This window comes from Microcaecilia unicolor, chromosome 4 (genome assembly GCF_901765095.1).
Source record: "Microcaecilia unicolor chromosome 4, aMicUni1.1, whole genome shotgun sequence".
Lineage (NCBI taxonomy): Eukaryota > Metazoa > Chordata > Amphibia > Gymnophiona > Siphonopidae > Microcaecilia > Microcaecilia unicolor.
In genome coordinates, this window is record NC_044034.1 from 69,030,601 (window position 1) to 69,056,299 (window position 25,699).

Here is a 25,699-nt window from a genome sequence, read left to right on the forward strand (position 1 = left end):
CCCCTAGGATGCCGGTTGGTGTCCTGGCATGTGAGGGGGACTGGTGCATTACGAATGCTGGCTCCTCCCTCGACCAAAGGGCTTGGATTTGGTCGTTTCGGAGATGGGCGTCCTTAGTTTCCATTATCACCAAAAATCAGAAACAACCAAGTCTAAGGATGACCATCTCTAGGGATGACCTAAAATTCAAAATTTGGGCATCATCAACCGTATTATCGAAATGAAAGATGGCCGCCCATCTTGTTTCAATAATACGGGTTTCCCCGCTCCTTCGTCGGGATGTCCTGCAAGGATGTCCTCAGGAAAACTTGGGCGCCCCTGTCGATTATGCCCCTCCACACCTTTGAGATGCGGTGACCAGAATTGAACACAATATTCGAGGTACAGTCGCAACATGGATCGATACAAAGGTATTATAACGTCCTCACTTTTGTTTTCCATTCCTTTCCTAATAATACCTAAGATTCTATTTGCTTTCTTAGCTGCCACAGCACACTAAGCAGAGAATTTCAATGTATGATCAACAATGACGCAGAGATCTCTCTCTTGGTCAGTGACTCCTAACGTGGAACCTTGCATTATGTAGCTATAGTTCGGGTTCCTCTTTCCCCACATGCATCACTTTGCACTTTCTGACATTAAACGTCATCTGCCATTTAGACGCCCAGTCTCCCAGTCTTGTAAGATCCTCTTGTAATTTTTTCACAATCCTCTCACGATTTAACAACTTTGAATAACTTTGTGTTGTCAGCAAATGTAATTACCTCACTAGTTATGCCCATCTCTAAATCATTGATAAATATGTTAAAAATCAGCGGTCCCAGCACAGACCCCTGAGGAACTCCACTATCTACCCTTCTCCATTGAGAATACTGACCATTTAACCCTACTCTCTGTTTTCTATCCTTACTCTCTGTTTTCTATCCTTTAACCAGTTTTTAATCCACAATAGGACACTACTTCCTATCCCATGACTCTCTAATTTCCTCTGAAGTCTTTCATGAGGTCATTTTCTGTTTTTCTGTTTCTATCAGATAGATCTCTCAAGCATTAGTATGGGCTAAACTACGAAAGCTAAAATTTGTCTTAGTGTGGAAGTAGTCCTGGATGATAAACAATCAGAATCCATATATACTATAATGGCTAAAGTAGCCAATTCGGCAAATCTGGTGGAAAATGCCTACAAGTCACTCTACAGGTGTATCAAACTCCAATTAGGGCTGTAAAGATTTTTGAGACATCAACAGACAAATGTTGGATGGAATATGAAAGGAAGGGAACATATCTGGTGGGAGTGAGAAGTCATCCAAGTTTCTAGACTGAGTTTGCCAAAAGTTTTTAAAGGCATGTCAGATGTGCAGATACCTCTTGATCCAGTTCCCTACTTGCTTCATTGAAAGTTGGGTGGGGTGGGTTGGATTTGGATATGAGTGCTTTGTTTTGCAGACTTCTGACTGCTGCAAGATGTAAGATTACAGGGGGCACCCAAACATAATAGCCCTGACAAAATAGCCCTGTCAAATAGCCGTAACAAAATAGCCCTTGACAAATTGACCTCTAACAAAATAACCCTTGAAAAATTGCCCTCCCACAAAATAATCCTTGACAAAATAGCCCCCTTGTCACAAATAGCCCATCAGAAAAATAAAAAGTCTACTAAAAAATAATAAGTGTATTGAAATATGACATCAAATGAAAATTCATATTGTAAATAGAGGTTACTTCTTGTTAAACTATAGCACTCTCTAAACAGACAGATTATGTGCTACACTTTTAAGGAAGGTAATAATATCATCTGCATTATACATTGGAACAAGTGCTCTCAAACGTTTCTCTAGTTGTATATACAGTGGGGGAAATAAGTATTTGATCCCTTGCTGATTTTGTAAGTTTGCCCACTGACAAAGACATGAGCAGCCCATAATTGAAGGGTAGGTTATTGGTAACAGTGAGAGATAGCACATCACAAATTAAATCCGGAAAATCACATTGTGGAAAGTATATGAATTTATTTGCATTCTGCAGAGGGAAATAAGTATTTGATCCCCCACCAACCAGTAAGAGATCTGGCCCCTACAGACCAGGTAGATGCTCCAAATCAACTCGTTACCTGCATGACATTTGTTTAATAAATCCTTGGAGACGGGAGAGGTTCCGAGGGATTGGAGAACGGCAGAGGTGGTCCCTCTTCACAAAAGTGGGGATAGGGAAGAAGCTGGAAACTACAGGCCGGTAAGCCTCACTTCGGTTATTGGAAAAGTAATGGAAGCCATGCTGAAGGAAAGGATAGTGAATTTCCTGGAAGCCAATAAGTTGCAAGATCCGAGACAACATGGTTTCACCAAAGGGAAGTCGTGCCAAACGAATCTCATTGAATTCTTTGACTGGGTGACGGGAGAATTAAATCAAGGACGGGCTATGGACGTCATCTACTTAGATTTCAGCAAGGCTTTTGACACGGTTCCCCACAGGAGGCTCTTGAATAAACTAGAAGGGCTGAAGATAGGACCCAAAGTGGTAAACTGGATTAGGAACTGGTTGACGGGCAGACGCCAGAGGGTGGTGGTAAATGGAGTTCGCTCGGAGGAGGGAAAGGTGAGTAGTGGAGTGCCTCAGGGATCGGTGCTGGGGCCCATTCTGTTCAATATATTTGTGAGTGACATTGCCGAAGAGTTACAAGGTAAAGTTTGCCTTTTTGCGGATGACACCAAGATTTGCAACAGAGTGGACACCCCGGAGGGAGTGGAAAACATGAAAAAAGATCTGAAGAAGCTGGAAAAATGGTCTAACGTTTGGCAATTAAAATTCAATGCGAAGAAATGCAAAGTGATGCACTTAGGGAGTAGAAATCCAAGGGAGGCGTATGTGTTAGGTGGGGAGAGCCTGATAGACACGGACGGGGAGAGGGATCTTGGGGTGATAGTATCTGAGGACCTGAAGGCGATGAAACAGTGCGACAAGGCGGTGGCCGTAGCGAGAAGGTTACTAGGCTGTATAGAGAGAGGTGTGACCAGCAGAAAAAAGGAGGTTTTAATGCCCCTGTATAAGACGTTGGTGAGGCCCCACCTGGAGTATTGTGTTCAGTTTTGGAGGCCGTACCTTGCGAAGGATGTTAAAAAAATGGAAGCGGTGCAAAGAAAAGCTACGAGGATGGTATGGGAGTTGCGTTCCAAGACGTATGAAGAGAGGCTTGCTGACCTGAACATGTATACTCTGGAGGAAAGGAGGAACAGGGGTGATATGATACAGACGTTCAAATATTTGAAAGGTATTAATCCGCAAACGAATCTTTTCCGGAGATGGGAAGGCGGTAGAACGAGAGGACATGAAATGAGATTGAAGGGGGGCAGACTCAGGAAAGATGTCAGGAAGTATTTCTTCACGGAGAGGGTGGTGAACGCTTGGAATGCCCTCCCGCGGGAGGTGGTGGAGATGAAAACGGTAACGAAATTCAAGCATGCGTGGGACAGGCATAAAGGAATCCTGTGCAGAAGGAATGGATCCACAGAAGCTTAACTGAAATTGGGTGGCAGGGGGAAGAGGGGTTGGTGGTTGAGAGGCTAGGATGGGGGAGGGCAGACTTTTTATACGGGGTCTGTGCCGGAGCCGGTGATGGGAGGAGGGACTGGTGGTTGGGAGATGGGAAATACTGCTGCACAGATTTATACGGCTGTGCCCTGAAAAAGACAGGTACAAATCAGGGTAAGGTATACACATATGAGTTTATCGTGGGCAGACTAGATGGACCGTGCAGGTCTTTTTCTGCCGTCATCTACTATGTTACTATGTTACTATATGACAGACAGCTGTCGGCAATGGTCACCTGTATGAAAGACACCTGTCCACAGACTCAGTGAATCAGTCAGACTCTAACCTCTACAAAATGGCCAAGAGCAAGGAGCTGTCTAAGGATGTCAGGGACAAGATCATACACCTGCACAAGGCTGGAATGGGCTACAAAACCATCAGTAAGACGCTGGGCGAGAAGGAGACAACTGTTGGTGCCATAGTAAGAAAATGGAAGAAGTACAAAATGACTGTCAATCGACAAAGATCTGGGGCTCCACGCAAAATCTCACCTCGTGGGGTATCCTTGATCATGAGGAAGGTTAGAAATCAGCCTACAACTACAAGGGGGGAACTTGTCAATGATCTCAAGGCAGCTGGGACCACTGTCACCACGAAAACCATTGGTAACACATTACGACATAACGGATTGCAATCCTGCAGTGCCCGCAAGGTCCCCCTGCTCCGGAAGGCACATGTGACGGCCCGTCTGAAGTTTGCCAGTGAACACCTGGATGATGCCGAGAGTGATTGGGAGAAGGTGCTGTGGTCAGATGAGACAAAAATTGAGCTCTTTGGCATGAACTCAACTCACCGTGTTTGGAGGAAGAGAAATGCTGCCTATGACCCAAAGAACACCGTCCCCACTGTCAAGCATGGAGGTGGAAATGTTATGTTTTGGGGGTGTTTCTCTGCTAAGGGCACAGGACTACTTCACCGCATCAATGGGAGAATGGATGGGGCCATGTACCGTACAATTCTGAGTGACAACCTCCTTCCCTCCGCCAGGGCCTTAAAAATGGGTCGTGGCTGGGTCTTCCAGCACGACAATGACCCAAAACATACAGCCAAGGCAACAAAGGAGTGGCTCAGGAAGAAGCACATTAGGGTCATGGAGTGGCCTAGCCAGTCACCAGACCTTAATCCCATTGAAAACTTATGGAGGGAGCTGAAGCTGCGAGTTGCCAAGCGACAGCCCAGAACTCTTAATGATTTAGAGATGATCTGCAAAGAGGAGTGGACCAAAATTCCTCCTGACATGTGTGCAAACCTCATCATCAACTACAGAAGACGTCTGACCGCTGTGCTTGCCAACAAGGGTTTTGCCACCAAGTATTAGGTCTTGTTTGCCAGAGGGATTAAATACTTATTTCCCTCTGCAGAATGCAAATAAATTCATATACTTTCCACAATGTGATTTTCCGGATTTAATTTGTGATGTGCTATCTCTCACTGTTACCAATAACCTACCCTTCAATTATGGGCTGCTCATGTCTTTGTCAGTGGGCAAACTTACAAAATCAGCAAGGGATCAAATACTTATTTCCCCCACTGTACGTGATAGTGAGAAAGTTGTATTTCAGTACGATCTTGTTCCGTCCTGAAATGATCAACAAGTTCAAATATTGATGGATGGTGGCAGTCAATGGTTTGTTGAAATGATCTGTGCCATGCTTCTACAGAGTTATTAGTATGCGGTAAACCATCCAGTACATGGTTCCGTACATTCCAAATTGCAATTCAGGCTCTGCTCTGCGATTTCGACACTGAGGCCCAATAAAAGTGTCCTCTCAATAATCAGTCACTGGTGTTATCTCAGGAGGACTAGTCTCAATGATGCTCTCAAATTCCAGTGGAACAACATCTATTGGCAGAAAACTCAGTGCAGGATACAGGTTTATCAGAGGTATACAGAGAGAATGAAGATATCAGGAATAACATAAAGATGCAACCTGTATCCTGCACTTTTCTTCAAAGTTACTGTCCTAGATTAAATAAACACGCATTTAAAGAAGAGCTTGGAAACACTTTTCTCACTGCATTCTGACTTCCTTTCTCAAAATCAGCTAGCACACTTAAGGGGTTCAAACTCAAATTTAAGTGCAAAAGCTTTGTAAACACATGCATGTTGGTGTCTTCTTTTTAGTCCCTGAGCAGAACATAAATTAATGGAATTTGCATTCTATCAATCAAGGCATGAACCAAAAAAACTTGAAAAAATGTTCTGGGGTGAGTTTGATGAACCAATGAGGGTTTTCCTTGAGAAGGTGTAGATTTTCACTTGTTCCAAACATCAATATTCGATTTTCATCACCAACACCTGAATCTCACAGCAGGAAGTTGGCATTTCAGGATGTAAGTCGAAGTCCACTGGCAATATCAATCTCGGCAACTGTTCGAGGGTTGGTATAAGGATGATGAGCATGCTTTCATCTACGCTCTATGGCCTGTTGCGAAGCAACATATTCTGGGAGATGAACAGCCAACTCCAGAGAAACCCCATTGGTACACTGTTGTATAATCTGCCTAGCTTTTGCATTCTTTGTTCAACATATCTCCACATCTCGGCAACAATAAGAACTGCTTCATTCTTCGAAACATCAGGTGCATGGTTATGTTCAGAAACAGTGGTTACTCTTTGGTCTCGTACTTTAAAACATCCTTTACTAAATGTTGTTAAGATAATGCTATGACGTGCTCCCATTCACATTAGTCCATGCTTTCCGATAATGATATCCGTTTTTCAACAACAGTCGTTTCCCTTTTTGCAACTCAACAAATTCCATTCTAATCAACCTACAGAAAAATGGCGAAACACCAAGAACATGCAAAAACGAGGACTCAAATAAACAATCTATCCACAGAGAAATCACCAACTTGAAATGTATAACTGACATTAAAAAAAGGCCATGCAAAATGTGTTACGATGTTCCAAATAACTTCAGAAATGATAGGAAAATATAACAGAATAGTGTGATAAATCAAACAGCTGTGTGTACATATCCCACCAAAGTGGCATATGGAGTGAATTGAAATGAAATGACATACCCAAAACACACTGAATGATGTATGGACAAAATCAGGCATGGGCACCTGCTTCAGGAGTCTAAGAATAACATGTGTTTAAATGAATTTAAAAAATATAAAACAACATGATAACTTAAAAAAAATATATAAACTTGGAATATAGTCGCTTTGCTGTCTCCTATTCTCATAATTATAGCTGAAGCTAGAAATGCAAGCTGCAGGTCAGCCAGTGATATTAAATAAGGATATAAGCTAAAATATTCCTAGTTGTAAAACCCATGATGCCACAAATACAAATCATGGTAAAGCCCTCAGCAGACTGCATCTCCTTCAGTTTCAGATAGGCTTGGTGCCCCCTGTAGTATGGAGGCCTAGGGCAACTGCCCTGTTTGCATTTCCCTTAACGCCGCTGGCCCTGATATTGCCTACTATATACAATTTCTTTATCCCATACTCTTACTTTTATATATATATATATATATATATATATATCTAATATAATAAAACGCACCGTGAACGTTCTGAAGACAACGTTCTGTGAAGCCGGAAGCTTGAAGCCGGAAGCCTAAGTTCTCAGGACAACGTTCTGTGAAGCCGGAAGCTTGAAGCCGGAAGTCTGAAGCCTTGAAGCCTTGAAGCCTGAAGCCTGAAGCCTTGAAGCCTTGAAGCCATCTGACGTCACTCCCAGGCTGAGGCTGAAGGGTTCGGGGATTCGTGGTGTGAAGCCTCCCTTCAAGCCAGCCAGCCAGCCGTCTCTGCCCCGCCCTCGCGACAAAACAAACAAATCCGGAAGCGAAACGTCAGAGAAGGAGGCGGCGCTCCCGACGTCTAGCCTTCCCTTCGCTGTGTTCCGCCTTCAAAACAAGGCGGAACACAGCGAAGGGAAAGCTAGACGTCGGGAGCGCCGCCTCCTTCCCTGACGCTTCGCTGCACGAACCGCCACGGAGGTAAAGTTAAAAAGAATTTAAAAAAAAAAAAAGGGAGGCATGGATGCGAGGCATGGATGCGAAGGAGGGGGCATGGATGCGAAGGGGTGGGGGGGCATGGATGCGAGGGGGGGGCATGGATGCGAGGCATGGATGCGAAGGGGTGGGGGGGCATGGATGCGAGGGGGGGGCATGGATGCGAGGCATGGATGCGAAGGGGGGGGGGAAAGAAGAGGGCGGGCCAGGCTGGGACATGGGAGAGAGCGTAGCATGGATGCGAGGGGGGGGGGGTCATGGAAGGGCGAGAGGGGACTTGCTGGAAAAGGATGAATGGAGGCGGCAGGGGACAGAGGAGCATGGATTACAGAGCAGGCCTCAGGCAGAGAGGGGAAATGCTGGATAGGGAAAAATGGAGGGGCCAGGTGACAGATGAGTATGGATGGGCATGGATTGGAAGGGCAGGACTCAGGGAGAGGGGAATTGCTGGATAGGGATGAATGGAGGGGACAGATGGGCATGGATGGATATGGATTACAGAGCAGGCCTCAGGCAGAGAGGGGAAATGCTGGATAGGGAAACATGGAGGGGCCAGGTGACAGAGGAGCATGGATGGGCATGGATTGGAAGGGCAGGACTCAGGGAGAGGGGAATTGCTGGATAGGGATGAATGGAGGGGACAGATGGGCATGGATGGATATGGATTACAGAGCAGGCCTCAGGCAGAGAGGGGAAATGCTGGATAGGGAAAAATGGAGGGGCCAGGTGACAGAGGAGCATGGATGGGCATGGATTGGAAGGGCAGGACTCAGGGAGAGGGGAATTGCTGGATAGGGATGAATGGAGGGGACAGATGGGCATGGATGGATATGGATTGCAGAGCAGGCCTCAGGCAGAGAGGGGAAATGCTGGATAGGGAAAAATGGAGGGGCCAGGTGACAGAGGAGCATGGATGGGCATGGATTGGAAGGGCAGGACTCAGGGAGAGGGGAATTGCTGCATAGGGATGAATGGAGGGGACAGATGGGCATGGATGGATATGGATTGCAGGGCAGGCCTCAAGCAGAGAGGGGAAATGCTGGATAGGGATGAATGGAGGGGGCAGGTGACAGACAAACATGGATGGCCATGGATTGGGAGGTCAGGGCTCAGGGACAGAGGGGAATTGCTGGAAAAGGATGAATGGAGGGGGCAGGGGACAGATGGCCATGGATTGGGAGGGCACGGCTCACACTCTCTCTCTCATATACAATGTCTTTCTCACTCTCACACACTCTGTCTCACACTGTATCACATTCACTCTCTATGTGCCACACAGTCACTCACACTCTCGCTTGGTCTCATACACTCACTCAAACAGAGAATCTGTGTCTCACACACACTCTCTCTCTCGCCCACACACACACACTCTCACTCACACTGTGTCTCACATACACACTTGCACACACTCTCATTCTCACACACACACTCTCTCACAAACACACTCACACCCAGACTCACGCTCTCTCTCACACAATCACACTTTCACTCCGACTCTCAAACAGTCACTCTCACATACACTCTCCCAAACATACACACTCCGAGGAAAACCTTGCTAGCGCCCGTTTCATTTGTGTCAGAAACGGGCCTTTTTTACTAGTCTAATATAATAAAACGCACCGTGAACGTTCTGAAGACAACGTTCTGTGAAGCCGGAAGCTTGAAGCCGGAAGTCTGAAGCCTTGAAGCCTTGAAGCCATCTGACGTCACTCCCAGGCTGAGGCTGAAGGGTTCGGGGATTCGTGGTGTGAAGCCTTCAAGCCAGCCAGCCGTCTCTGCCCCGCCCTCGCGACAAAACAAACAAATCCGGAAGCGAAACGTCAGGGAAGGAGGCGGCGCTCCCGACGTCTAGCCTTCCCTTCGCTGTGTTCCGCCTTCAAAACAAGGCGGAACACAGCGAAGGGAAAGCTAGACGTCGGGAGCGCCGCCTCCTTCCCTGACGCTTCGCTGCACGAACCGCCACGGAGGTAAAGTTAAAAAGAATTAAAAAAAAAAAAAAAGGGAGGCATGGATGCGAGGCATGGATGCGAAGGAGGGGGCATGGATGCGAAGGGGTGGGGGGCATGGATGCGAGGGGGGGGCATGGATGCGAGGCATGGATGCGAAGGGGTGGGGGGGCATGGATGCGAGGGGGGGGCATGGATGCGAGGCATGGATGCGAAGGGGGGGGGGAAAGAAGAGGGCGGGCCAGGCTGGGACATGGGAGAGCGCGTAGCATGGATGCGAGGGGGGGGGGTCATGGAAGGGCGAGAGGGGACTTGCTGGAAAAGGATGAATGGAGGCGGCAGGGGACAGAGGAGCATGGATTACAGAGCAGGCCTCAGGCAGAGAGGGGAAATGCTGGATAGGGAAAAATGGAGGGGCCAGGTGACAGATGAGTATGGATGGGCATGGATTGGAAGGGCAGGACTCAGGGAGAGGGGAATTGCTGGATAGGGATGAATGGAGGGGACAGATGGGCATGGATGGATATGGATTACAGAGCAGGCCTCAGGCAGAGAGGGGAAATGCTGGATAGGGAAACATGGAGGGGCCAGGTGACAGAGGAGCATGGATGGGCATGGATTGGAAGGGCAGGACTCAGGGAGAGGGGAATTGCTGGATAGGGATGAATGGAGGGGACAGATGGGCATGGATGGATATGGATTACAGAGCAGGCCTCAGGCAGAGAGGGGAAATGCTGGATAGGGAAAAATGGAGGGGCCAGGTGACAGAGGAGCATGGATGGGCATGGATTGGAAGGGCAGGACTCAGGGAGAGGGGAATTGCTGGATAGGGATGAATGGAGGGGACAGATGGGCATGGATGGATATGGATTGCAGAGCAGGCCTCAGGCAGAGAGGGGAAATGCTGGATAGGGAAAAATGGAGGGGCCAGGTGACAGAGGAGCATGGATGGGCATGGATTGGAAGGGCAGGACTCAGGGAGAGGGGAATTGCTGCATAGGGATGAATGGAGGGGACAGATGGGCATGGATGGATATGGATTGCAGGGCAGGCCTCAAGCAGAGAGGGGAAATGCTGGATAGGGATGAATGGAGGGGGCAGGTGACAGACAAACATGGATGGCCATGGATTGGGAGGTCAGGGCTCAGGGACAGAGGGGAATTGCTGGAAAAGGATGAATGGAGGGGGCAGGGGACAGATGGCCATGGATTGGGAGGGCACGGCTCACACTCTCTCTCTCATATACAATGTCTTTCTCACTCTCACACACTCTGTCTCACACTGTATCACATTCACTCTCTATGTGCCACACAGTCACTCACACACTCGCTTGGTCTCATACACTCACTCAAACAGAGAATCTGTGTCTCACACACACTCTCTCTCTCGCCCACACACACACACTCTCACTCACACTGTGTCTCACATACACACTTGCACACACTCTCATTCTCACACACACACTCTCTCACAAACACACTCACACCCAGACTCACGCTCTCTCTCACACAATCACACTTTCACTCCGACTCTCAAACAGTCACTCTCACATACACTCTCCCAAACATACACACTCCGAGGAAAACCTTGCTAGCGCCCGTTTCATTTGTGTCAGAAACGGGCCTTTTTTACTAGTCTAATATAATAAAACGCACCGTGAACGTTCTGAAGACAACGTTCTGTGAAGCCGGAAGCTTGAAGCCGGAAGTCTGAAGCCTTGAAGCCTGAAGCCTTGAAGCCATCTGACGTCACTCCCAGGCTGAGGCTGAAGGGTTCGGGGATTCGTGGTGTGAAGCCTTCAAGCCAGCCAGCCGTCTCTGCCCCGCCCTCGCGACAAAACAAACAAATCCGGAAGCGAAACGTCAGGGAAGGAGGCGGCGCTCCCGACGTCTAGCCTTCCCTTCGCTGTGTTCCGCCTTCAAAACAAGGCGGAACACAGCGAAGGGAAAGCTAGACGTCGGGAGCGCCACCTCCTTCCCTGACGCTTCGCTGCACGAACCGCCACGGAGGTAAAGTTAAAAAGAATTAAAAAAAAAAAAAAGGGATGCATGGATGCGAAGGGGTGGGGGGGCATGGATGCGAGGGGGGGGCATGGATGCGAGGCATGGATGCGAAGGAGGGGGCATGGATGCGAAGGGGTGGGGGGGCATGGATGCGAGGCATGGATGCGAAGGAGGGGGCATGGATGCGAAGGGGTGGGGGGGCATGGATGCGAGGGGGGGCATGGATGCGAGGCATGGATGCGAAGGGGGGGCATGGATGCGAAGGGGTGGGGGGGCATGGATGCGAGGCATGGATGCGAAGGGGGGGGCATGGATGCGAAGGGGGGGGGGAAGAAGAGGGTGGGCCAGGCTGGGACATGGGAGAGAGCATAGCATGGATGCGAGGGGGGGGGGTCATGGAAGGGCGAGAGGGGACTTGCTGGAAAAGGATGAATGGAGGCGGCAGGGGACAGAGGAGCATGGATTACAGAGCAGGCCTCAGGCAGAGAGGGGAAATGCTGGATAGGGAAAAATGGAGGGGCCAGGTGACAGATGAGCATGGATGGGCATGGATTGGAAGGGCAGGACTCAGGGAGAGGGGAATTGCTGGATAGGGATGAATGGAGGGGACAGATGGGCATGGATGGATATGGATTACAGAGCAGGCCTCAGGCAGAGAGGGGAAATGCTGGATAGAGAAAAATGGAGGGGCCAGGTGACAGAGGAGCATGGATGGGCATGGATTGGAAGGGCAGGACTCAGGGAGAGGGGAATTGCTGGATAGGGATGAATGGAGGGGACAGATGGGCATGGATGGATATGGATTGCAGGGCAGGCCTCAGGCAGAGAGGGGAAATGCTGGATAGGGAAAAATGGAGGGGCCAGGTGACAGAGGAGCATGGATGGGCATGGATTGGAAGGGCAGGACTCAGGGAGAGGGGAATTGCTGGATAGGGATGAATGGAGGGGACAGATGGGCATGGATGGATATGGATTACAGAGCAGGCCTCAGGCAGAGAGGGGAAATGCTGGATAGGGAAAAATGGAGGGGCCAGGTGACAGAGGAGCATGGATGGGCATGGATTGGAAGGGCAGGACTCAGGGAGAGGGGAATTGCTGGATAGGGATGAATGGAGGGGACAGATGGGCATGGATGGATATGGATTGCAGGGCAGGCCTCAGGCAGAGAGGGGAAATGCTGGATAGGGAAAAATGGAGGGGCCAGGTGACAGAGGAGCATGGATGGGCATGGATTGGAAGGGCAGGACTCAGGCAGAGGGGAATTGCTGGATAGGGATGAATGGAGGGGACAGATGGGCATGGATGGATATGGATTGCAGGGCAGGCCTCAGGCAGAGAGGGGAAATGCTGGATAGGGAAAAATGGAGGGGCCAGGTGACAGATGAGCATGGATGGGCATGGATTGGAAGGGCAGGACTCAGGGAGAGGGGAATTGCTGGATAGGGATGAATGGAGGGGACAGATGGGCATGGATTGATATGGATTACAGAGCAGGCCTCAGGCAGAGAGGGGAAATGCTGGATAGGGAAAAATGGAGGGGCCAGGTGACAGATGAGCATGGATGGGCATGGATTGGAAGGGCAGGACTCAGGGAGAGGGGAATTGCTGGATAGGGATGAATGGAGGGGACAGATGGGCATGGATGGATATGGATTACAGAGCAGGCCTCAGGCAGAGAGGGGAAATGCTGGATAGGGAAAAATGGAGGGGCCAGGTGACAGAGGAGCATGGATGGGCATGGATTGGAAGGGCAGGACTCAGGGAGAGGGGAATTGCTGCATAGGGATGAATGGAGGGGACAGATGGGCATGGATGGATATGGATTGCAGGGCAGGCCTCAAGCAGAGAGGGGAAATGCTGGATAGGGATGAATGGAGGGGGCAGGTGACAGACAAACATGGATGGCCATGGATTGGGAGAGCAGGGCTCACGGACAGAGGGGAATTGCTGGAAAAGGATGAATGGAGGGGGCAGGGGACAGATGGCCATGGATTGGGAGGGCACGGCTCACACTCTCTCTCTCATATACAATGTCTTTCTCACTCTCACACACTCTGTCTCACACTGTATCACATTCACTCTCTATGTGCCACACAGTCACTCACACACTCGCTTGGTCTCATACACTCACTCAAACAGAGAATCTGTGTCTCACACACACTCTCTCTCTCGCCCACACACACACACTCTCACTCACACTGTGTCTCACATACACACTTGCACACACTCTCATTCTCACACACACACTCTCTCACAAACACACTCACACCCAGACTCACGCTCTCTCTCACACAATCACACTTTCACTCCGACTCTCAAACAGTCACTCTCACATACACTCTCCCAAACATACACACTCCGAGGAAAACCTTGCTAGCGCCCGTTTCATTTGTGTCAGAAACGGGCCTTTTTTACTAGTACACAATAAAAAGCATTCCAACGTTCTGAAGCTGAGAATGTGAAGCCTTGAAGCATTCGTGCTCTCTGTAAGGCTGTATCCATCTCTTGAATTGATGTCAGCGTGCTTCCGGGTTCGTCAGAAACAGCACTGACCAACCACAGGTGGGAGGGCGGGCGCACGGTGGCGATTGGGTCTATTGTTCAGTGGGCATCCATGCTGAGCTGTGCACAGCAGCGGAGGTTGGCCGGTTGACGGAGGGGCAGAGATAAAAAAACATTGCCAGAATTCAGCAGACAAGAACAGGCCAAGGGAGGACGGGTGTTTCAATACTGCATCAGCCTGAATAGCGGTTTGGGCGGAGGGAGGGGAGCCGGCGTTGCCACAATTCAGGCCAAGGGAGGGAGCACGGGTTGTTCAATACTGTATTTTGGGGGGAGGGGGGAGAGCCGGGAAGAAAGACTGCAAGATGCCGCCTACAATCCTTAAACCTCCAACAGCCTGGAAATAGGGAGCTAAGTAGTAACCATAGAGCAGACTGACGCATCAGCTCTTTTGTGTAGGGGTGTGGTGGCTCTTAAAAGAGCCTTTTGGTTGTGTGTAGATGGAGTATAATGCTTTCTACGCCCTCTCACCATGAATACGACGGGCTAGCTGGATATCTTTGGGCATGATGGTGACTCTCTTGGCCTTTTTTACATATATATATATATATATATATATATATATATATATATATATATATAAATTATGTTTCATATTATCAGTAACTTTCCTACCATTTATTATCATCCTCATTGTTCCAAAAGCTATAAACATTCATTTCACAGTTTCACTGACGGTAGCCAGTTTGATTGCTACTTTCACTCTTTTGAAAACATTATTACACGAATCAGTCATGAATTAAAACAGAACAAACACATTTATGTGGCTGACAGTGGTACCAAGCTCATAAATCCTTTTTTCCTCAAAATCTGCAATGATTTGATATATAACTTTGGCAGGTGAATGATTTGGTGCAGCTCTAGGGATTCCTATCCCCAGCTGACAGAAGAACGAGAGAGGAGATGGTGGGAGTAGAAGAGAAATGCAAATAGAGGAGGAGGAAAGAAAGAGACACAAAGTTAATTATTTAACAAACTTTTTTACAGGTTCTTATACACTGTGGGATTCAATTCCTCCTGTCAGCATAAGGTTTGCAACTGGTACCGTCCATACCCGAAAATACCAAATCACACGCATTTGACTGCTCTCACACTGCCTTCTCCCGTCTCCCCTGTCCTCTACTGTGCCATCCTACTTTCAGACTTGCCTTTGAGATCGGCAATGGCAGCAATTCTTGCGGGTAGCCTGGGACCGCCTCCTAAGTATTCCTTCTACGGCGTCCCATCCCTTATGTTCGGCACCAAAACACTGAGCATACATGAGAAATAGGAAAGAACTTCCATCCAGACTACCAACAGCAACAAAGTTGCACTGTCTGGCCTGAGGGTCCCATCACTCCACTTTGTTTAAATAGCTCCAGCCATCATTTCCTCCTACAGCAAGTAGCATTGCCTGATTGGACCATTTTTCGGGGGAGGGGGCTATTATGTCGAGCCATTTTTTCAGGGGCTAATATGGGCGGGCTATTTGTCATAGACTTTTATGTTGGAGACTTTTTTGTTAGTTATTTATTTGCCAGGGCTATTTTGTCTTGGTGCTTTTTTGATAGGGCTGTTTTGACTTGATACCATTACAAGGTTGTGGAGGCAACCCAAGCCACCAGCTATGAGTGGGTTATGCTTGAAAATCAGAGAAGTTTATCTTATGAGTAAACTAACAGCAATATAGAAGGAGATGAAAAATGAGAGGATTTGGGCACCATGCCAACAGCCAGCCGCTGGACTCTCAATATTTACAAAGACAGTGCGAGAGCGTGCCTCGACTACACCACAGCAGGAGGATGGACATTAGGGTGGGGGTAAGGAAGGGAAGAGGTGTGCTGTACTTGAAGTTGATGGATGTATTTTGAAATGTTTGAATAAAAATTAAGGGCCCTATATTCAGCCCACTGCAGTAAGCAGCTTGTAAGACACTCACTGCCATGGGCTGAACTAACCTTGAATATTCAATGCTGGGGCATGTGTGGCTCCCAGCATTGAATATCCAGGTTTGTATGGCAACCTGGAAATGAGGGCACTGGCTGATATTCAGACCGGTGTCTGGTTAACTCGGCAGATAAAGATAGTACAGTTTTGCTTTTTCTGCCTGGTTAAATCCCTTTGAATATTGATCCTTTAAGAGTTTGAAAAAATAAAAAAGTCTAATAAAGCTGAGGAGCACTCAGAAAGTCACAGCACAAGCATGACACACAACAACCTCTAGCAGATTGAGGCACCCCACCATTATCTAGTTCACAGATGGACCACCCAGAAATTCTGGAAGTAATTAGGCACAAGGAAAACCAAAGTATGCAAAACTGAGGAGAGAGAAGGGATGGATTTCTTACATCATCTCCAGTATGCATGCCTTGTGAAAATGTAGTTAATCTGTATGGAGGAACACATATGAGACAGTTTGCAAGAAGCCCACAACAGAATTAAATGATAAGAAAAGCACACAGTATGTGAAACAATACATTAGTTAAAAGCACATTTTTGGGCCAAGCAATGAGACATTTGGAGTTTCAAGCGCCAAATACAATCACCCAGACAGGGATGCAGGCAAACTGGCAAATTACACCACTTTCTAGCTGCCAATGGCATTTCAACCTGACCTCAACAGCAATTGCTCATCCTGAAAACAGATTAGTCACCTTTTACCCAACCTTGTCCTAATAACATGCAATCAGTCATTAAAGTGACCAATGTTTAACTTTTATAATAACAGATGAGATAAACAGGGTCTGAACTGTATAACTATTCACTGTAATAGAATTCTACACTAGCATAAATTAAAATCAGTCTTCACTTCATAAATTTTAAATAGCATTTACATTCTATCATTTTCACGTGTGGATCCTGGACATTCCTTGTCAATGAAAACAGTTACAAAGAAAACTCTTAAGGGTTGATATTGAGTGTGGTTTAAGTGTGCAGGAGAGGCTGACTTCCACAACACTGTTCAGTTAATGACAGGGCAGAACTTAGGTGGAACAGGGATTTAACTGGTTAGCAGTGATATTCAGTCTGCTAACCGGTTAAAATAAGCACATAAAATTAGGACAGCAAAAAGGCTACCCTAACTTTATCCACTGAACTAACTGGGAACCAGTTTGAATATCAGCTGGTGCCTGGTTAACTTCTGGGTGAGGGCACTGACCCATATATTAAAAGCTGGAGCTCAACATGACCCGGTATTGAATACACAGGTTTAATTCAGTGCAAAGCTGCCAGTGGCTTAAAAACGATTGATCACCATGGGCTGAACATTGTGCCCTTACATTTTATAAGTTGCCTGATCAAAGTAACTGGGTCAGTTCCAGTAGAAACTTCATATTTGAGGTTGCTCCCATGTTCCTCCTCCTTCTGGTCTAGCAATTTCTAATACTCTGTCTAACTTTATAGATTTGAACATGGATGTATGACCAAAACCTCAGCAAAGATTTAAAAACACTGCTTAGCTAGCAGCAAATATCCTACCTTTTCCCATTAGCATCATGGAGCGCAGCTCTTCCCAGCTCTTTTGATTTGATCTCAAACTCCTGCACCTGCTCCAGCAAAGTCTTCCGATAGGTATGCTTGGCCCTATAATGCAAGAAAAAGAGAAGAAAACACAGTGATGTGAAAGGCCAGTAACAGTATGTGCACGCCAAACTCTTTCACATTATGAGGAATTCTGCAACTGGTTTGTCCTGTATAAGGGATGTAATTTTTTTCTTTAGACAAAGTGAGTATACAATCCTTTTCAAGACACACACGCCATATATATATGTATGGGTCCTATATCATCCAGCGATAATGAGATCATGTTACATGGAACTTGCCTTTGGGCTAAGACTCAAGTAGGTCCACAGTGAGGATAGTCTCTTCTTAGCTTTTTGGTTAAGATAGGTGGGGTGCAGTACGCTATACAACCCTCTAGGGATACAATTATGTTATGACCATTGACAAAGAGGCTATTTCTTTCAAAAAGCCCCACAAAACAGTTTAATTCAAGCAGTACTTGGAAGAACATTAGTATATCCCGGGTCAACTGATTTTACAGAGCTTTATGCTAAAATCATATAATAGCAGAACTGCAGAGCTGTAATGAGGCAGCTGGGAACTCAGTGGTATAAACAAAAGACCAGAGAGTAATTGAATATTCATAGGAGAAAAACACAATATACTTCTAGCCTTTGAAGCAAACATGAACAAATGCTGAAAACTGGCCAGTGCATTTGATACTTTCCCCTATAAAAATGATCTCCACTGATGTATGTATTTTCTCAAATTTTTTCATTATTTTCAGATTATTTTAGTTTAGAGAGAATAAAATTATCTTTGGTCAGCTTTCCTGATTTATTTAAGTGACAGGGAACTTTTTTGTAGCGCAAATGTAATTTCTTGTTTTGCTAACCGAAAAGTTTACACTTCTAGAGAACTAGTATTACTTTCCATTCTTCCCAAGGTAACAAAAATCTGTGCAAATTCTGTAAAGGTCCTTTTGTTTTCAATCAGAGAAAAATTGGCATCTAGCTTATTTAGGATTAAGGGCTCCTTTTACAAAGCTGTGTTACTGATTAGTGGCGCACTGAATATGAAGAAGCCCATTCTATTCCCACTCAGCACACTGCTAAACGGTTGCGCAGTTTTGTAAAAGGAGCCCTATATTTCTTATTCACGGTCAAGTGACTGTGCTCCAGGACTGCTTTGGAGTGAGTAATGACAGCACACTTTCTTCCAGTTTTTAAATGCTCTACCCAGATCTGTCGTAATGTAACCAGCATATTTGTTGTCATTTATATAAAGCTAATAAACAATGGGATTTTATTTTGAAATCCTTGTGCCTGTTTTCTGCTGCATTACCCCATACCTACAAAGTATGTGAGTAAAGATTCCCTGCTGGCACTGGTCTGTTGTTATTTTCATATGAAAATTCCTCTGAAAGTTTTCCATTTGAAAATCTGCTTGCAGGCCTGAGGACGCCATGGCTCTTCAATTACTGTAGGCTGACTGAAAATGACCCTCTTAATCTGTATGTGAAAAGTCATCAAGAATCTTGTCACTGTGGTTTTGACTCACTGTCAGCCTTTTTGGCCTCAAGAGGGTGAATGTCTTTAGCTATTAGGGTTCTGATATACAACAACTGTCAAAAGCAAAAGCACATATGTGGAAGACACTTGGGAAGGTCAAAATCTGACATCACTCAAGAGAAGCTATTTGGATGCAGAGAAAAAGGAGATGCCATGGATATTCTTTTAACATCCTCCACTCACTCCACTTTGCACAGTGACTCACAAGAAATTATTCACCCTCACCATCTTGAACCCAAGCCTCCAAAATATATTCACTACTGTCATTCTGAACCCAAACCTCCAAATATATTTACAACTGCCTAGGAGGGAATATTTCTCTAGGACCCTAGTTATAGTTATGTAGTTCCTATGCAGTGTGTAAGAGAAATGTCACTTTTATTTTCTTGCTCTCCCATATATAACAGTAAAACTATATGAAACCAATTATACTATTCTATCACATTTATCTACAACTTTAATTTGTAGTGTCTTGCCTCTTCAACATCTGAAGGGACTTTATTTGAATGAAATTGTGTTAGGAAAGAGAAAACTCCAAAACGAGAGATAACCTGTATATGCCATGAGAGAAAAGTGACAGAACTATCAGCTCTCTCTAAAACAAAACAAAAATAAACCCTGGTTGAAATGTCTTCTTGCAAATGCTGCTTTTAAACAGATAGTATCACTTTCTTTGCATATATACACTAGCACAGCCCTTGACAAATTTTCTTTGATCTAGGAGCCAGTTGCTAAGACATCTCTCTGAATGCCTCTCACTCCCCAAGGTCTACCACAATACTTTTAACCTAGGATTTACTAAGACTGTTTTCCCATTCTGTGTCTATGGGAAAAGAAAGCATAATAAATCAGGCTGCTTAATGCACCACTGCACAATGCTGGCAGAAGCCGGAGGCCTCTCTTAATCCTCCACTCCATTAGTCACCAACATTTTGCTTCATGTATCAGCATGGTCCCCACCAGCCCCTCTCTCTTATTCTCCCACACCCTGTCTTCATTCAGTCTCTCTCTCATATTCCCCCATATCATGCCCTCACACAGTCTCTCTCTCTCTCCCCCCCCTGCAGTGCCAAACCATAACAAGCCAGTCACCCCTCATTCTAGGAAGTCCTCAGTTACCCCCCTGTTCACTAATGCACCCTAGTGGATGCTGCGCAGCAATGCTGACATAGCCCATTCAAAGTGAATGGGTTGTTTTGGCATTAGCACACCAGCAACCACTAGCATGGCTTAGTAAACAGGGGGGGGGGGGTTAGCCAGTCACCAGTCAACCTGCACCCGCAACCTCCCTGGCACCTCCTCTGCCAGACAGCTGGCTTGATGTACTTCCCCTTTCCACTGCTGCTATTGAGCCACTGAATAAGTAAGAGCTCAATAAGTACCTCTACACATGGTTCTCATTATATTTACGTCACTCAGTGCAGGAACATTGGTACAAGACTCACAGGCACTAGAGGCAGGAAAGTAGCAGCATATAATCCTACTGTTCTTAGTTGCTGGTCCTACATTAAGCACATAGCCATGCCTAGGAGCACAGTTGAGCTTCTTTGTACATGCTGGCCCCATGTGGGAGCCAGCCTTGCCCCTTTTTGCTGCTAACCTGTCTTTAGGCATGTGTGGCTATGTATGCTGCAGAGTCCAGTACAGATGCACTAGCTTATGAAAACTGAAAAGCTGCTTAATACTGCCATACAGACTTGCCAGTGGCACCTGTAAGGAATCCAGAATTAATTTAATAGCAAAGACCATATGTACTACAGCCATATACCATTCTTTCATGTGCACTTGGGACTTCATCACAATTATACCTTTTACACTACATAGTACCATAAAGCGAAAGCTACATACCTGTAGAGGGTATTCTCCAAGGCCAGCAGGATGATTGTTCTCACTGATGGGTGACGTCCAACGGCAGCCCAGGATCGGAAAATCTTCCCTAGCAACAAAAGTTTGCTAGCCTCGCGCTCCCGTGCGCACCGCGCATGTGTGGCTGTCTTCCCGCCCGAACTCGAGCGTGTTCATCAGTCCCGTACAGAGCTAAGACAAGGGAAGACACAACTCTGAAGGGGAGGTGGGCGGGATTGTGAGAATAATCAGCCTGCTGTCCTCGGAGAATACCCTCTATGGTATGTAGCTTTCACTTTCTCCAAGGACTAGCAGGCTGCTTGTTCTCACTGATGGGGTATCCCTAGCCCCCAGGCTCACTCAAAACAATAAACATGGTCAATTGGGCCTCGCAACGGCGATGACATAACTGAGAATGACCTAACATGTTAACAACTAACAGAGAGTGCAGCCTGGAACAGAATAAAAATGGGCCTAGGGGGGAGGAGTTGGATTCTAAACTCCAAACAGGTTCTGTAACACCGACTGCCCAAACCGACTGTTGCGTTGGGTATCCTGCTGAAGGCAGTAATGAGATGTGAATGTGTGGACAGATGACCACGTCGCAGCCTTGCAAATCTCTTCAATAGTGGCTGACTTCAAGTGGGCCACTGACGCAGCCATGGCTCTAACATTATGAGCCGTGACATGACCCTCAAGAGTCAGCCCAGCCTGGGCGTAAGTGAAGGAAATGCAATCTGCTAGCCAATTAGATATGGTGCGTTTCCCTACAGCCACACCCCTCTTGTTGGGATCAAAAGAAACAAATAATTGGGCGGACTGTCTGTGGGGGCTCGTCCGCTCCAGATAGAAGGCCAATGCTCTTTTGCAGTCCAATGTGTGCAGCTGATGCTCAGCAGGGTGGGTATGAGGACGGGGAAAGAATGTTGGCAAGACAATTGACTGGTTCAGATAGAACTACGACACCACCTTTGGCAAGAACTTAGGGTGAGTGTGAAGGACTATTCTGTTATGATGAAATTTGGTATAAGGAGCATGAGCTACTAAGGCTTGAAGCTCACTGATTCTGCGAGCTGAAGTAACTGCTACCAAGAAAATGACCTTCCAGGTCAAGTACTTCAGATGGCAGGAATGCAGAGGCTCGAAAGGAGGTTTCATCAGCTGGGTGAGAACGATGTTGAGATCCCATGACACAGTAGGAGGTTTGATAGGGGGCTTTGACAAAAGCAAACCTCTCATAAAGCGAACAACTAAAGGCTGTCCAGAAATCGGCTTACACTCTACATGGTAATGATAAGCACTAAGATGAACCCTTACGGAGTTGGTCTTAAGACCAGACTCGGATAAGTGTAGAAGGTATTCAAGCAGGGTCTGTGTAGGACAAGAGCGAGGATCTAGGGCCTTGCTGTCACACCAGATGGTAAACCTCCTCCATAGAAAGAAGTAACTCTTTTTAGTGGAATCTTTCCTGGAAGCAAGCAAGACTCGGGAGACACCCTCCGAGAGACCCAAGGAGGCAAAGTCTACGCTTTCAACATCCAAGCCGTGAGGGCCAGGGACTGGAGGTTGGGATGCAGAAGCGCCCCCTCGTTCTGAGTGATGACGGTTGGAAAAAACTCCAATCTCCACGGTTCTTTGGAGGACAACTCCAGAAGAAGAGGGAACCAGATCTGACGGGGCCAGAAAGGAGCAATCAGAATCATGGTTCCGTGGTCTTGCTTGAGTTTCAGTAAAGTCTTCCCCACCAAAGGTATGGGAGGATATGCGTACAGGAGGCCCTCCCCCCAATGAAGGAGAAAGGCATCCGACGCTAGTCTGCCGTGGGCCTGAAGCCTGGAACAGAACTGAGGGACCTTGTGATTGATCTGAGTGGCAAAAAGATCTATCAAGGGGGTGCCCCACGCTTGAAAGATCTTGCGCACTACTCTCGAGTTGAGAGACCACTCGTGAGGTTGCATGATCCTGCTCAACCTGTTGGCCAGACTGTTGTTTACGCCTGCCAGATACGTGGCTTGAAGAAACATGCCGTTCCAGTGAGCCCAAAGCCACATTCTGACGGCCTCCTGACACAGGGGGTGAGAACCGGTGCCCCCCTGCTTGTTGATATAATACATGGCAACCTGATTGTCTGTCTGAATTTGAATAATTTGATTGCACAACCAATTCTTGAAAGCCTTTAGAGCGTTCCAGACCGCTCGTAACTCCAGGAGATTGATCTGAAAACCGGTTTCCTGGAGGGACCAACTCCCTTGGGTGTGAAGCCCATCAACATGAGTTCCCCAACCCAGGAGAGATGCATCCGTCATCAGCACTTTTTGTGGCTGAGGAATTTGGAAGGGACGTCCCAGGGTCAAATTGGATCGAATTGTCCACCAATGCAGGGATTTGAGAAATTTTGTGGACAGTAGGATGACATCCTCTAGATCCCCCGTGGCCTGAAACCACTGGGAAGCTAGGGTCCATTGAGCTGATCTCATGTGAAGATGGGCCATGGGAGTCACATGAACTGTGGAGGCCATGTGGCCGAGCAATCGCAACATCTGCCGAGCTGTGATCTGCTGAGATGCCCGTACCCAAGAGACGAGAGCCAGAAGATTGTTGGCCCTCGGCTCGGGAAGGTAGGCACGAGCCATCTGGGAGTCCAGCAGAGCTCCTATGAATTCTAGTCTTTGAACTGGAAGAAGCCAGTTCTAGGGTGGCCCACCCGGGCTCCCTGTTCCAGGGTGGGCACCCTCCCTCCCAGTTCCAGGGTGGGCCTCCACCCTCCCCTTGCAGTTCCAGGGTGGGCCTCACCCCTCCCTCCCACCCAGTGCCAGGGTCCCCCTCCCTGCCAGTGCCAATGTCCCCACCTTCCCAGTGCCAGGGTCCCTCTCCCCCTCTCCCACCCACCCACCTCCAGGGTCCCCCTCTCCCTCCCTCCTTCCCACTTCCAGGGTGCCCCTCCCCCTTCTCCTCTCCCTGCCAGTTCTAGGGCGTCCCTTCCTCCCTCCGTCGTCCGCTGAGAGGCAGCATGGTTTAGCAGCAAAGGCAACCTCGCAAATGCTCCCTTTTGTCCTGCATCGAAGTTACCTTTGAAACGCAGTTCGTTTTGGAAAGGTTTCTTTTTTCTCCGTGTGTTTAAAGATGCAGTGTGAAGTTGAATGAAGCCACAGTCAGCTTCCGAACGAATGTTGGAGGAGGTGTCATTTCGTCTGATTACCCGCCCTCGACGTCATGACGTATTGACGCGAGGGCGGGGCCCGCCCTCGACGTCATCACGTTGTGACGTGAGGGCGGCGCAGAAACAGATGGGCATAGATGGAAGGCGTCACCCTTACGAATCCACGAACCCTGGCTTCAGAATGTTGGAGTTGGGAATTATGTCGGGGTTGGGCGGGGCTGAGGGCGGGGCTATGAGTGGTGGTGAGACCCTATGAACACTACAGGGGGGGCTTCAAGGGCAGGCTTCAGGGGGGCTTCAGTGGCACAGAGTGAGCTTCAGAGCTGGGAATTATTTATATAGATATTAGATATGTGCATTGATTGACAGATTTAGGTGCACCCTCCTACACCTGCCACTGATTTGGTATAAGCGGGTGCACTTTCTTTTTAGTGCACCAATGTGGGTTTGCACTAGTATTATGTAACGGTCCTGAAGCTCTTAAAGTCCCCTAAAGAAGCCATTGAAGGCAAAACCAGGATCCTTGTTGGGACACATGGAATATACATGCTGAATAACCGCATATTTAGAAATTTCTGCACTATCAAAAAGAATATTTGAAGAATATCATTACTCCTGTACTAGAAAAACACCAATTCACATAGATCAACTGAGAGATTTTGAAGTTGATAAACTGATTGATTATTCAGAGATGTTAGAGTTTTTTCAAGTTAACAGATAAGTAAATTGGTTATATTTGAAAAATATACAGGAGAATGAACATTTACAAGGTTAATAGTGCAATGATGGAAATGGGGTGTTTCAGCGTGTTATGATACACAATCTATGGCACAATTAATTTCTGAGAAGTACTCACAATTAATAAATTGAATTTATTTTTTTTTCAATTTATAAATTGTATTGAAAAAGCACATCAACTACAACACGGAGCCTCCAGCTCCCCAGCTATTCCATCATAAAATGTACATAGAATCAAGACATTTTCTTACAACTTTTTTCCCTTAACCCCCCCAGTGTTCCCCTCTCCGCCCTCCTCCTCTTCCCATCCCCAAACCCTACCCCCCTCCCCTTTATCCCCTCCCCCTTGCTCTCCCCTTTCATTGGTCTAAAAAACCCAACCCCCCTCTCAGGATATATCATTGTTCAAGATACAGTCCAAATGTGTCCATTCTGACGCTTCAGGGTTATATTTCCCCTTACGCCGATCTGTCAATTTTTCAAACTCTGAGACCACTCTAAGTTTTGCCACCCAATTGTGTACAGTCGGACCTGTTGTCTGTTTCCAATATAACGCAATAGTGGTTTTCGCCGCGGCTAGACTTATTCTTTTGAGTTGCCGCTGCCACTTCTGCCCCCTCTGATTTCCCCAGCCTAATAAACACCACTTAGGCTCACATGGGAACAGTATTTCCAAGGCCTTGGACAATAACCTAGTAACTTCCATCCAGAAAACTTGCAGCAGTTTCAATTCCCACCAGATATGATAGAAGGAACCCCTTCCCGTCCCACACCTCCAACATAAATCTGAGGCCCCCAGATACATAATTTTCACTCTATCTGGCATATAGTACCA

At 47.1% G+C, this 25,699-nt stretch overlaps 1 protein-coding gene across 1 annotated transcript in view; it reads right to left on the reverse strand.

Moving 5' to 3' along the window:
* ATP8A2 (ATPase phospholipid transporting 8A2) overlaps nucleotides 1-25,699 on the reverse strand; it is a 1,572,980-nt gene that overhangs the window by 120,589 nt on the left and 1,426,692 nt on the right. The window contains exon 34 of the mRNA XM_030202396.1: nucleotides 17,527-17,631. Coding sequence (XP_030058256.1) covers nucleotides 17,527-17,631 — 105 coding nt within the window. The remainder of the gene's footprint in view (nucleotides 1-17,526; nucleotides 17,632-25,699) is intronic.